Source organism: Cryptotermes secundus, unplaced genomic scaffold, assembly GCF_002891405.2.
Source record: "Cryptotermes secundus unplaced genomic scaffold, Csec_1.0 scaffold80, whole genome shotgun sequence".
NCBI classification, from domain to species: domain Eukaryota; kingdom Metazoa; phylum Arthropoda; class Insecta; order Blattodea; family Kalotermitidae; genus Cryptotermes; species Cryptotermes secundus.
Genome location: NW_019732856.1, coordinates 1,347,725 through 1,362,306, shown reverse-complemented (window position 1 = coordinate 1,362,306; position 14,582 = coordinate 1,347,725). Strand labels below are relative to the sequence as shown.

At 38.6% G+C, this 14,582-nt stretch overlaps 1 protein-coding gene across 1 annotated transcript in view; it reads right to left on the bottom strand.

The window, feature by feature from the left end:
- Positions 1 to 6,298: 6,298 nt before the first annotated feature.
- The window catches only part of LOC111867726, a gene marked incomplete at its 5' end in the record, with an annotated part of 591,832 nt that continues 583,548 nt past the window's right edge, over positions 6,299 to 14,582 (bottom strand). The window contains 1 exon segment of the mRNA XM_033752792.1: positions 6,299 to 11,318. Coding sequence (XP_033608683.1) covers positions 10,131 to 11,318 — 1,188 coding nt within the window.

The following is a 14,582-nucleotide window of genomic DNA, read 5'->3' as shown; positions in this document are numbered from 1 at the left end:
AGTGTGATCTTCTGGCGAGTCCACGCACTGTACCTGTCAGCTGGCATGTCTTATCTACGTTTGTCCTTGAGTGTGGTGATGGCAGCTCACGTTAACCACATACACTCGCATACCAGAACGCGCAGTCAGCAATGTTACGTCAGCGCTTGCCATTCATGTGTCATGTATAGTGCTTGGAACTCTTAACGACAACCTTGACATGGCGTGCGACTTTTTTGTAGTTCAATTTAATGGCTTCATGTCACTCACAAGTTAGTTTGATGTTACGTACATTAACATTACAGAAACCACATATTCTTGCCAGTTTTAATATGTATTTTGTAATCAACAAGTGTGTAACACCGGTCAAAGTTTCACACTTCTCTGGCCATTATCTCCGTAACCGTTCAACTTTGGACATAGGTGTTTTGGGTTATATCGGCATACTTTAACATAAGGAACACCCCTCCCGAAGTTTGGCACATTCCTCATGGGACACCCTGCATTTGTTCACTTTTTCAGTCCACGAAGTTTCTCTTCTCCCTCGATGTTTCCGTGATGTCCCGCTTGCAGACTTCCGGTCCCCTCCGCTGTTACGTGCCACAGGTTGGAAGCGCCAATTCTCACTGAAGCAGACCTCTGACGTACAGCCGCCACGACTATTGCTCGAGATGAAACTTGTCCCAGGGATACAGGAGCTTTGGATACCGGAAGGGGAACACATTTACGGGTTATAATTTACAGGGTCTCCAGAACCCACACCGTGTATTACTCTTTTATATTCAAATTGCTTACACTTATTGTCACTGTTTACATAAGTCCTTCAAGCTTGCCGCTCCGTCTCTCTTAACTTTTTTTTTTTTTTTTTTTTGCAGTGGTCACACCAGTTCTTTTCCAGTTTACCGACCGTACGCACTCGCTAACCCTGACTGTCTCCTAATTCTCTCCTCAGCGTTTTCTTGCAACTACAGTCCACCTATCACAGACTATAATCCAATTCTCTGTTCAGCGGCTTCTTTCATCTACTCTACCCCGCCGTTCCCGATCACCGACGGTAATACCATATCTCTTCTGCGGCTCTTTTCAACTACTGTACACCACTGTTTCCTGTCACTCACTGACTGTCTCTTTCATACAAGTTCCTCAGTGGCAATAAAATAAAACAAAAATAATGAGAGATAGCCGTCTATCATAAACCATGTTAAATTATAACCCAATTAAATAATTTTAGCGAGGGACGTATGGTTACAACGCAGCTATTTAATCACTTGATACCAATCTAATTCAGCGCGAGTTAACAAGAAAAAACTAAATAAAAACTGTAGCCCCATCTGTGGAGTAAAATCTGAACACTCGAAACTAAAAACTCATGGAAAACCACGAAGTGTAGTAAAAATGTAGCATCTCAGTTTCTTATTATCTGCCTTTTTGGGCTGTGCAAGCCACTCCTCTGAAGAATTCATTTTATAGGGTAGGGCAGGAGCAGCCCCGTGAAAATCCCATGTTCTTGGTGGGCAACATGTCCAGTCTGTTCTTGAAAATGAAAATCGAGGATGATACATGATGGCCGTCGGTATCTGGAAATCTTGTGTATTACTATCCTGCCATGTAGTTGTTTAGCGCTATGTATGATTTGAAATTCTCACAGCAGTGGTTATGAAAAGTTCTGTCTTTTGGGATAACGTCATGTAGTCTGTTGAAAGTCAAACGACGTTTCGCAGGAACATGTCGCCACCATCTTCAAGGTGGAAGAATAAGCCATGTCAGAAATCATGAAGCAGAGCAAAGAAAATTCTTTGGATAAGGTAAAGTTCGACCCAAATGCAGAGATAACTGAAATTCTACAAGTTTCCCAAGAATCTGGCACATGTGTGTTGCATAATATACACATATGTTTTTATTCTCATGTTTAATAATATTAATTCATTTCTTCTCAACCACTAGTTGTACTTGAATATTTTTTTTATTTGGCATAATATTGTGGACAATAGTGGTCTTCTCTTCTACAGCAAAATAAATATCCTCTCCTTTTTGAGATTTTTTTAAGAACTGTCATTTATTTTGGAAAATTTAAAATGAAATGTCTCAAAATCTATACCACACAGACAAAAGTGCAAGTTCAGTGATTTGTGTTTTTCTACACTCTGTTGAATATGAAAAGTCTTAATACGCCATGACCGACATTTCATAAGTACTGCAGTAACTTCAGTAAGTTAAAAAAGATATTCAATGGGCTTTCTTCTTTTTAAAAAAGATACTTGAACTAACATGACTGTGGTTTTCAAGTGCCTACAACCTTCCTGTGGAGATCCTTTGCCATCATTCTGAATTTGGTTGGAATATGTGCAGTGATGTGGAACTAAAACACACACACACACCACTTTCTATTAAACGTTGAGCTTGTCGTAGGTGGGGTCACCAATGGCCTGATTTGTACAGGCTGTGGGTACTGCTTCCACTTAAACTTTGCAAACACCAGCCCCAGTGCATCAGACAGGTGCAGGCCATGGTATTGTATTCCATGTAAGTACCAGAAGCATGTGAAGCAACAGGAGGGGGAATCAGGCATCTGGAAAAGGAATTAAAGGTAGCTAGGGGGCGAATTTGTAAGCTGAAGGCAAGAAAAGTCAGCGATAACATCATTGAGCAGAATAATTCAGAAAATTGGAGGGGAGGAAAGAAAAATTCCAATTCCAGATCCTGTAGGTTCTCAGCAAGTGATGCTAGTCGAGTTACACTGAACAAGAAATTCAGTATACCGGCAACAGATGCACTGGAAGTCAGTCGGCAAACACCCGTTCTGTTGAAGCATAAAAGCAGGGAACTAAAATTATTCAGAGTGAAGACAGAGAAAATTAAAAATAAAACAAAGACCTTATTACTGGAAAGCAGTCATGGTAGGGAAATTGGCCCCATGCCTCAAGAAAACCTGGAAACTAAATTTGATTTATGTAGTATTTTCAAGCCAAATGCTGCTCTTGCAAATGTTGCTGAGGATATAGGGAAGCTTGGTAAAGGCCTTGCCAAGCAAGAACATGTTAATACAGTGGGAGGGCCAGGAAAAAGCCTGGATAGAAACTATCATTATTTAACTGAAAATGATCTCAACTTCATTGCAGAGAGTACATCAAACATCAGTGTGGGATTTGTGAACTTCTTTGAGAGGCATGACAAGCTGTGGATAAATGGGAGGGTTAGGAGCATGAACCTGCAGTGTGACTGGACCCTGCTGAGGTGTGACATGTCTCACATTGATGTTATTGATGCATCATCTATCATGGGGAAAGATTACATTATGCATGGCCTAAACTCTCAAGGCAAGAAGAGGCTCATGCAACTTACTGAAACTTACTCCAACCTCCTGTCACTTCATCTCTCTTCGGTCCAAATACTCTTAACACCCTGTTCTCAAAGACCCTCAGTCTATGTTCTTCCCTTAATGTCAGAGACCAAGTTTCACACACATACCCACAGGCAAAATTATAGTTTTGTATATTCTAATTTTTGTTTGTTTTTTTTTTTTTTTTTGACAGCAGACAAGACAAAAGGTTCTAAACTGAATGGTAGCAAGCATTACCCATGTTCAATCTCCTCTTATTTTGTCCTGAATCAGGTTTTGATTTGTTATCGTCATTCCCAAATATCTAAACTGTGCCACATTTTCAAAACATTTGTTACCTATCTTCATATCATAATTTTGCCCTGCATTCTGGTGACGAGACAGCAACAGATACTTAAGTTTTCTCTGTGTTTACTTCTAGATCAACCGCCCTACTGGCGTCAGTTGAAGTTTGTGTGATTCACATCATCAGTATTGACCAGACACTGATGTGCCCCATTTGATTTCAGGCCCACTTGGTTTTCCTAGACCATCCTAATGGCATATTCCAAACTGAAGTTGAAAAGCAGTGGCGATAAGGCAGCTCCTTGTTTTAGATTGTTCTGGATAGGAAAATTACCAGACAAATGTTTAACTATAAGGACTTTATTATACATTTCATTTAAACACATTTTAATCCACCTAACTAGCTTCGTGCGTACCCCAAACTCTGTGAGAATATTGTACAACATGTCCCTATTAACTGAATCATAGGCTTTCTTGAAATGTACGAATAGCTGATGTACTGTCTCACTATACTCCAATTTTTTCTCCAATATCTGATCAGTAATTGATTTACGTCAAAACCCACACTGATGATCCCTAATAATTTCATCTATGGACTTAACCTTGAGATAAAAGGCCACACCATAGCTCAAGTGGTTAGTCGCTGGCTTCCAACCACAGCGGCCCGGGTTCAAACCCGGGTCTGGTCAAGTGGGATTTGTGGTGGACAAAGTGGTGCTGGGGTAGGTCTTCTTCAAGAACTTTGGTTTCCCCTGCCAATCTTCATTCCACCAAATTTTCCATCATCATAATCACCCAGGGCAGGTACAATAGGCCAATCAGTGGCTGACGTGCAGAGTAGAGCCAGCTGGACTCTACCCCCCACTATGTGAATTAACCTTGAGAGAAGAATATTGGATAAAATTTTGTATGAAGTTGATATCAGTGATAACCCTTGATAATTACTACAGTCAGTTCTATCACCCTTCTTGTGAACTGGTACATTAATATACTCCTTCCACTGATCAGGCAATTTTTCCTTAGAATTAGCTTATGGATCTTAGAATGTAATATTTTTCTTCCTGCCTAGTAGTTCTGCCAGAATTTGATCACTACCTGGCAATTTATGCCTTTTCAATTTTGCAATAGCAATTTTAATCTTAAATGGGCCAGGACCATGTACTAACGGCTCAGCTGTAGGCATTTCTATCTGCCTAACATCACTGACCCTATGTACATTCAATAACTGAGAGAAGTAGTTCTTCCAGCTATTCAAAATGTTGTGGGAATCTGCAAGTAGATCACCATTCTCAGCCTTCATTAAGTTACTTCTAGGTTGGTAACCCCTCTTAAATTCATTTATTCCTTTATACTGGTCTCTAATGTTTTTTTCTTCCTATTGTTCGTTGCAAGCTCATTAATTCTGTCTTTCATATATTCCCTCTTTTTGTTCCTGAAATGTCTGCTGGTTTCACGTCTTATATTGTTCACATTATCCCCATTTATTTTGCTTAGATCCTGTAACCACTGCAGTATAACTAGTTTTCTTTGCTCTTATTATCAAAGTACCTGTGAATAATGCAACAATATATTGTGCATCTTTAATTAGTCACAAATTAACTCATATTTGTAATCACTCACTATTCACAGGGATCTTCCCTGATAATTTGAAGATTTCGGTGGTAAGACCACTGTACACAAAAAAGGGGACAAAACTAGTATGTCAAACTACGGGCCAATTTCACTGTTAACCACTTTCTCTAAAGTACTTGAGAAAGTTATGCACAGTAGGTTAAGCAATTATTTGCAGACTAATAATATACTAGTCCCAGAATATTTTGGCTTCAGGAAAGCAATATCCACTGAAAATGCACCCTTTAAACTAACAGATAGTGTATTAAAATATTCTGTGATTTGGCAAAAGCTTTTTGCCATGTAAATCATGAAATTTTATTAACTAAATTACTTTTTTTGGCATTCAATGAGCAACAGCAAGTTGGTTCTGATCCTACCTAACAGATAGAAAACAAAAGACTGAAATAAAATCATCAAATTTAACACAAAATAACTATTCAAACTGGGGAACAATAAAGCATGAGTCCCAAGAGGTCAATTTTAAGGCCTTTGCTTTTCATAATCTATGTAAATGACCTCCCTCATACAGTAAACACTTCGTCAATACACATAATATTTGCTGATGACACTAGTGCCATAATTTCTAGTAAAAATTTAGGCGACTTCTGGATAATAGCAAACAAAGTTCACTCTCAAATAAGTAAATGGTTTTCTGCAATCAAACTCTACCTGAATTGAGATAAAGCAAATGTAATAAAATTTATAATAAAAAATCCATCACAGTATCCATTAAAAGTTGAACATAAAGATAAATATGTAGAAGGGGCAGCAAACATAAAATTCCTTGGCTTACAATTTGACAATCATTGAAACTGGAAAAACCATATCAATCACTTGGTTCCAAAGCTAAGTGGAGAATGTTATGCAGTTAGATCTATGTTGCATGTCAGCAACAATGACACTCTCAAATCAATTTATTTTGTTTGGCCAATAATATTAATAACTAAATTGCATATTCATAATTGTATAGAAAAATACTAAATTACAGTGTAATCCATATTTTCTGTAACAGAGTTGCTGTATTAGCCTGCTCACTAAACAACAGCAGTAATTAGCATGGAAATAAAAATAAATACAAACTTCAAAGTAGGCATTTGTTTTTACTTGATTACTTACAAACATTTACAATTAACTGGATAACACAATACATACTCTGAATTGCTAACCGAAAGCTATCAAAATTATACTTGGTATCAACACATTGGGTACTTTACTACACATAATATAAAATATTTGTTTCTTGCTACCAATAAAACTTAATAATAAAAAGATATTAAACTATGATAACAAAAGGAACACAATAGTCCAACATCTATTTGGTTCATGTAAACCTGATAACATTCATAACATGTTCTTGAGGCCTTTTAAATGACATAAAATTCACAATTTAGGGCACTCACAGTCAGTATGGTGATAATTTTGGAGGTATCTCTCAGTGTTCAATAAATAAATCAACATTTGAACAACAGATTGAAATGAGACAAAATATCACTACAAACTATGAGTTGATGTGGCCAAGCCAGATCTTTCTCTATACATCTTGCTATCAAATTATTATGTGTATTAATAAAAATGTGTTGAAATTTCTGAAATATTATAATTCCAAGAACAAGGTGGTGTTGAAAAAGGAGAAAGGGAAAGAATTTAAGCATTCTGGCTTCAACTTTCACTGAACTTACAAATGTGTCTTTGTGTGGGTGTATACATATGTATGTGTGTAAGACTGTGAAGAAAATTTCATCAACCATACAATTTCACTCAGATCAAGTGATGGCTTCTTTTATAACAATAAACATGAATTGATGTAATGTTATTTCATATTGAGCAAATGTACTTTTTAGGTAATGTTTTTGTTTCTTTGTAATTGATTGATAAAAGTTTGTGTTCTCCCTTACTCATCTTAAACACTATGGAGAAAAATAAAAAATAACCACATAAATAGCAATAATCATTCTCTACTTTGGTGTATATGAGTACTTCTGAGTTACTTGCTTCAATGGAAATCGATATGAAATCTTGTATAAATCCATATTGCAGCATATTATTCACTAGTCTGACCAATGCTTCATCTCATGTCCGATATATTCTGTTCACCTAGTCTTGCATATGGGCTCACTTTACATACCGTACAGTTTCCATCTTTGGTGAGTAAAAAAGCTTGTACATTCTTCTTCTGCTTTCAGCTAAACTATTTCATAATGGCAGAATGGAACAGTGTGCTAGGAAGGACTTCATGCTGAAGTGAACACTGTTTATAGATATGAAGTCAAATTCAACAAGGAAAACTTGTAAAATCAAGTGCAGCATACAGCATTGCCTCATGTCTCAATGGGAAATACTATCAGACTCTCAATGACTTGTGTTAGGCTGTCAGCCAGTGTGTGTGGTTGAAACAAGAACTGAAATCATGTGAAGGGAGGACACTGCCACTGTGATCTTCTGTCAGAAATTAAAGAACCAACACATTTTCTTTATTTTGTACATCTTTCTTCAGTTGTCACCCTAATACTCTTGAATTTAACCCTTTCTTTAACTAAGAGGCAATTTTGATTGCAGTCATTATGTAGCCATGTCCAGTCCATACGTCATAGGTAGCAAAATAAATGCGAATGAAGATGTTCGACTCCCGAAATCATATCACCTGCTATACCTGTCTAGATACAAATCTTGGACATAAACCATAATACAATAAACATAGTAAAGACAATCCAGTTCTGACATTTAGCATAGATGGTGAAGAAAAATGGTAAATCCTTGCCCTTTTTCATGCTTTCCATGTCTTCAGCCCTTTATCTTGGTGACCGAGAAGATTTTTTACAAAAAGATTTTGCACTCTAACAAATAAATAGTATTATATGAAAAACTGGGCCAAAAACTGAGATTACTGGTGTCAAAGACAAATCATGAACAAATGTGATACCAGGGATTGGATTGGTACTGCTGGGGTCACTGAATATAACACTGTATCCTTTTGTTGTGACTAGGCAATAAGTCTTCTTGGGTGACTCATTCAAAGTTTAAGCTCATTGTCTTGGAGATCTCTGTCTCTACCATCAGAGAATGATGATGGTAACTAGCTGAAGAAGCAGAGAAGGTCTCTGAAATGTTGGGCATATGTTCAAATTGACATGGTTGTTCACCCAAAATATTTTATTATTTATATATCCTTTTGTTGTTACATTACCTTCATCAACCGCATTCCCATACAATTTTCATGACACAGGATTACCCCCATTTTCAAAATTAGGATTTCGTAAAACCTTTACATGATTTATAAAACCACACCTGAAGGGTCTGATTTATTATGTACTTTAAACAATGGCATCTATCACTAAACCAAGGGCAATTACAAGACTTTCCAAATGTAGCCATTGCATTCTGAATTATTAACAAATCTCTATGTATTCAGTAACAGAGTGAGTCATATTTAATACACATCACACAATTTTGTTCAGTGAAGAAAGTTTGCTACATTTGGGAATTTAAGCGTAAAAGTCAAGTAATATTACTATTACTGTATTTAAAAATACAGTTCCATGTATGACAGTTCCAAATTAAGTCTAGTAAGTGACTCAACCAGAAATCATAACCTTTCTCTGTAGTTCACACATCAAGAATGATTTGGATGGGAGATCATGAATGACACTATATCAGTTGAACAAATCAGTTAGTATCAAATTATTCGAGGGGGATGATTATGACAAATTGGAAAGAAAGTGGGCATACCCTATTTCCTGGAGGGACTGAGAAAGACCACAGAATCTTCAGCCAAGAAGGTTAATTTCCATTCAGCATTTAAATTTGGCACTTTACAACCATCCCACATGTCATCTACAGGAATGGAAAATTGGGGGGGGGGAAGTTTAAATTTTCTCATTTTCTCATTATGGCTGTATTGGTGAAAGAACACCCATCACACCATTGCATAATGCAAGGCTGTTAGAACACCAGTTTGCAATGATGGGCAATGTTTTCAAATTTAAATTTTCTTCCTTATGTAAAGAATGTAGCTCTGAGGCAGTATAAGTTACTCAGAATCCTCCCTCAACAATAATCCTTCAATTCCATTGGTTTCTACCATGTAACACTATTTCAAAATTACTGAAATCAAAGGACTGGCCGACTTCAGTATATTAACATGGAAACATCGCACTGCTAAAGCTCACCACAATTAGTCACAAAGCTGTTACTATCTACTTGCCCTTTGAGGAGGTTGGGTTGTTATAACAATTTGTATTGTTACCGCATTTGTACCTGAGTGCATGCATCACTTAATTTTTCAGCAGATATCTTATTTAGATACTTAAGCTTAATCAGACTTAACTCTTCGTGTCTGAAACAATATGAAAACACAGGTTCCAAGATGTCTGCAGTACCCCTGCCCTTTCCTCTCAGGGCACAATTTCGTATTTCCCAGCTTCAACCCCTTCGACGGCAACAATGGAATAATCTCAGGATCCAGCACAATATCCTGAAATCATTCAGGGTGATTTCAAATATTTCCAGAGATAGCAGCATCCATGCAAACACTGTATGAACATGTCAAGTCATTAAAGCATCATTTTCATAAAAAAAAATCTTCCATGAATACTTAAAAAGAGAGTATATAAAACACGCCACTGAAGGGGTTAAAGGCATCTGTTGCTATTCTGACTTCCCTCTTAGCAGTAATCGAATTGGCACTAAAATTGTTTAAATTAGTCTATAAACAATTATTTAAAAACACTAAAAAATAAAGTCACTGGGAGAGTTCTGGTAGCAAGGAAATAAAATTTCCTGAACTTAAAATGTTGTCAAGGTACACCTTCTGCTGTTGCCATTTTATATCTTCCTCTTTCTGTTTCCATGAAATGTCCCTTACTGATATCATTAATATTGTAACAATGACTATTTTTATTAAAATGATGTTTAGTCACAGGATATCTGTTTCATAGATTTTGTTAGTTGTAGTAGTAGTTGGCTGCGCATTGGTCGTCATTGTCTCAGGGGCGGTACTGACTGCCATTTGCTTCTGTGGCTGTTGTGCCATGATGGACTGTGGATTGGCAGAGGCTGCCACAGCAGCAAGATGAGTTAGTGATCCTGAGATTGGAGCAGCTGCTGAGAGACCATGGCCAAGTCCCATCTTCGCCAGCAAGTTACTCTCACTGCCAGTCTTCTTGAGGATCAAGTCTGGAGGCGGTACAACGGCTAATCCACCTCCCCCACTCCTCTGCAATTGCTGAAGCCGGGCATACTGTTCTTGAAGTGCTCGCTGTTTGCGGAGGAGCTCCTGATGCCGCTGCTCTAGGATCTCTTGCCGAGCCTTATTGCCAGTACTGCTGCTCGTGCTCACAGCTTTGTTCTGTTGAAGGCCTTCCTGGGAGTTGATGCTTTCACAACTTGAACTGTTGCTGGCTGAGAGGGGATTGAAACCTGGTTGAGGCTGGTTTGGGTCTTCTTGTTTAGCCGTGGCAGTGGAAGATGACACTGAAATACCAGGAGTTCCACGGAGGGGTTCCCGGAGACTGCTTCGTCCAGGCCCACCCCTCCTGAGCAAGGTTCCTCCCCCTACGCCCATTTGTGGCTGACTGGGAGGATGTTGACCTCTAGGAGGTAAAGATGGACTTGTAGGGGATGCCAGGGGTGATCGTGAGCTTGTACGAGGAGGTGGTGGTGGAGGAATGCGGCGACCTGCAAGGTGAGAGAGGAGTTCTGAATTGCGTTCAGGGACTGGGGGTTTGGGAGAAGTGGCAGGTGATTTTGGTGCATCTGCACCACTGCTTCCGGAAACCTGAAGGCGAGCTAGAGCGACTGTTGGTGGGGAGTTTCCTCCTCCATCTGAACTAGAAGGATATGAATGAAGACGTCGTAATGATGATGTACCAGTAGTCGAGGAAGGAAGGGAAGGGGCATGCGGGTGTGCTGAGTCGATGCTACCCTTGCGGCCGATGTCTGCCATGATAGGGTTATGACCACTACCAGCACGGAAGGGTGGTCGAGCAAATGTCTGAAGCTCATCTAGCAGAGCGTCGAGTGCGTTCTCCGGACGTTGCCGAGAGACTGAGCTGTCGCCTCCGATGGTGGGCGCCATGACACTGCGCGCTGGAATGGCACTGGGCTGCACACCCAATGCAACATAAAACTCAGTATGCAACACAGCTTTGCTACATTACAAAGTTTAAAGCAAAACCAGTCATATTTCATGCAATAAGTATATGTTTTACTATGGAAAAAGAAATGCTATATTTTAAATATCACTAGCACATGAAAGATGGTACATTTTTACTGTAAACTTTCTTATTCAATAATACTGTGAAAACAGGAAAGAGCACTTGCCAGTAGATAGACTGTTAGTATACAGAGGGAAGAACAAACTATTTTTGTCAGGAAAGCGCACTGGCCATTAGAAATCCAGTCAGCATATAGAGGGAAGAGCAAAAGTGTTTTCTATCAGTTCTTCATTGTGTCCTTGTTCTCATTCATAAACATTTGCTCCTCTCTCATCTTGTCCAAGTGAAATAAATCAATCACTGCTGTGCTTTTTCCAGGACTTATTTGAAACCTTTGCATTACACACAAATAAAGTCTTTGTCTATTTTGGAAAAAAACTCATAATGGGTACATATTAATATCAAGAACTGGAAGTGGCAGTTTCTTTCTGAGACCATTTTACATTTTGATATACAAATGTGCACCACCAAACTCTCAACTGAATTGAATTTATCAAAGCTACAACAGAAATTCAAGTTGAAAGCTCCTGTTCTTTGGGTCTTCAAGGAGTTTTCACTCAGTAAGCACTTTCATCATGGCAGAATCCCAGTTTGCAGTTTCCTCAGAGGAAACCCCTTGAACTTGGAATCTACTGTAATTACACAACATAACAGTGACAGCCAATAAACACTGACAAGCAGTAATATTCAACCTGAGGCTTTCGGCATTTGAAATTGTGGACCTTTGGTGATATACAAGAGTGAACATTTTTCTATTGATGAAGGTCTGGCACATGTGTGTGCATGAATGTAATAGCATCTCAATTGCATTCTGAGAAGTTCAACTGACATAATGAACTTACAACTATGAGTGAAGATCAAATATGGGCTGATCAGTTTAATTGAGAACACATGAAAAATTCTTGTAAGAGTGCTAGAAACGTGAAATTTACAACTAACAAGGTATAATATGTTGACAGCCAGTAACATCACAAAAGCACATGTGCCATGCAAATAGTAAAAAACATGGCGTTTAGTATATATGTTCATGGTGGAACACTACTGAAACAGAGTAATTTAAAATCATTCAGAGTGATTTCTGAGGCAGTTTCAATATTGTGAGGCACCATGAAATATGCGACATGGAAGCTTGTGAAAATGTTCAGGGGAACAGAAAAGTTGAAACATGTTCACTTCTTTAAAGTTGTGACTGAGGACCAGTTAGCACAGGTTAGTGAGACACTGACAGCAAGTCCACACAAGTCACTATGGAAAACTTGTTCAACAGATGGGAATATCATGCAGCAGCTGTCTACAATGGGGAAGAAATCAGAAATGTCTGCATACAAAATGCAGGTAATGCATCAACTGTTACCACCATACTGTGAATGGTTGCTGGAAAAAGTGGATGCTAGGCTGGTAAAAGGTAAAGCTATCCCTGTGACAGGTCATAAAGGCCACATGAGGTAGTGAGACATCGAGGCTCCCACAAGCTCACAGATGGTGGTAAGTTTGTCAGCCTTATGTGCCAGCCACCCTTTAACCCCCAGGAAGATTCCTCCTACACATTTCTGTTAGAGGCTGAGTCGACCTCAGGGTCACAGTGTGGCTGGAAGGATTAGGTAAACTGAAAAAAATCCACTTTATCAGGATTTGAACCCATGACCTTCCAGACTCAACCCACTATGCTACCACATGGTCCTTCCTCTTATATAAAGCTGGGTTTCATCTCACAGGGTATGTAAAATCTCAAGAGTACCTGCCTATGGTATATGGAAAATCCCCATGTAGTTCATGAAAAACTCTTACACCTTGTGGAAATTGAAATGTGATGTGCAATGACCCACTGAAGGACTGCTGGGCCAATCATTTTTACAGACACCATAAACTCTGAACAGAACACTGATGGTCCAAGAATTCCTGGGTCCTCTAGCTGAAGAGGAGATTGCCAAAGTAGGATTTCAGGAAGGTGTAAGAAGGAGCACTTCAATGGTGTATATGACCAAGCTATTTAGTTCCAAAAAATCCATAGAGGCATCTGCCTCTATGGCAGATGCATATGCCACTTGTATGGAGGCTGCATAATGTGGGAAGGACTACAGTCCCCACATTTGCCAGATTTGTCACAATTCAACTTTTTCTTGTGGAACTATGTCAAAGACAGTGTCTACAACAATCTGTGCAATTTTGATGAATTTAAAATCAATGTATCCCAAATTATTGCAAGCATCACACCCATTATGCTGCAGGCAGTGTCTTCAAATATGCTTCTTAACCTTTAAACGCCGGGCTTCGAAATAGTGGTAAACTTGAGCTGGCTGGAGTTTATTTAAATGCCTGCTGCTGGTGCTCGTTTAAATGCCCGTTGCTCCCTTGCGTTTAAATGTCCGTTCCTGTTAGGCGGTTAATCAATTTTAAGCGTTGTGTTTAAAAATGCTGTATCTAGCACAATTTTTATGATAAATGGATGGTATTAACTTTGTTTATATCAGCAAAGAACATAGTGTCGCATATTATAACGGAAGATTTGAAATTTTTAATACAAAGTGTTGTACTCTATTTTCAATTTTTTGTGTTTTAATTTTGATGCGTACTGCAAAAATGGTTTCCCAGTTCTTCACAGAGTTGTTCTGCATTACAAATTCATTTCTGTTTGTAACACTTGACAAATTTTAGCAGTCCCTGGTGTCATAAAACAGATGGAAGCAATAAAATCATTTGGTCTTCTGCTAGCACTGCTTACACCCTTCGGATTTTCGAATCTTTGACTGGAGGTCAGAAGAATGAAAGAATGGCTATTCAAGAGAAAGCTAGAGGGGTCCCTTCTTCAGTGCTAAAACCTTCCGTTAGAACTGCAAAAGGTTATTGCCCCTTCTATTTGAGTGAACAGACAGCTGCTTCGTGGCTGAGATACAGAGCGCGATCTGTTTTGTGTGCGTTCGTAGTGAAATTGAATATGGTAGTTTTATTTGAAACTGTATATACATCAAGCAGGTAACAACAAAAAAGGTATGTACATTGAATTTTACCATATATTTTTAACACATTAATCTGCAGAGTCTGCAATAAAATTACTGGATCGTGGATAAGTTTTGGCATAACTCATACGTATATTTTTATTTGCTGTTGTTCAGTTAGGTATTATTTTAATTCCTCTATTAGGGTTTTACTCA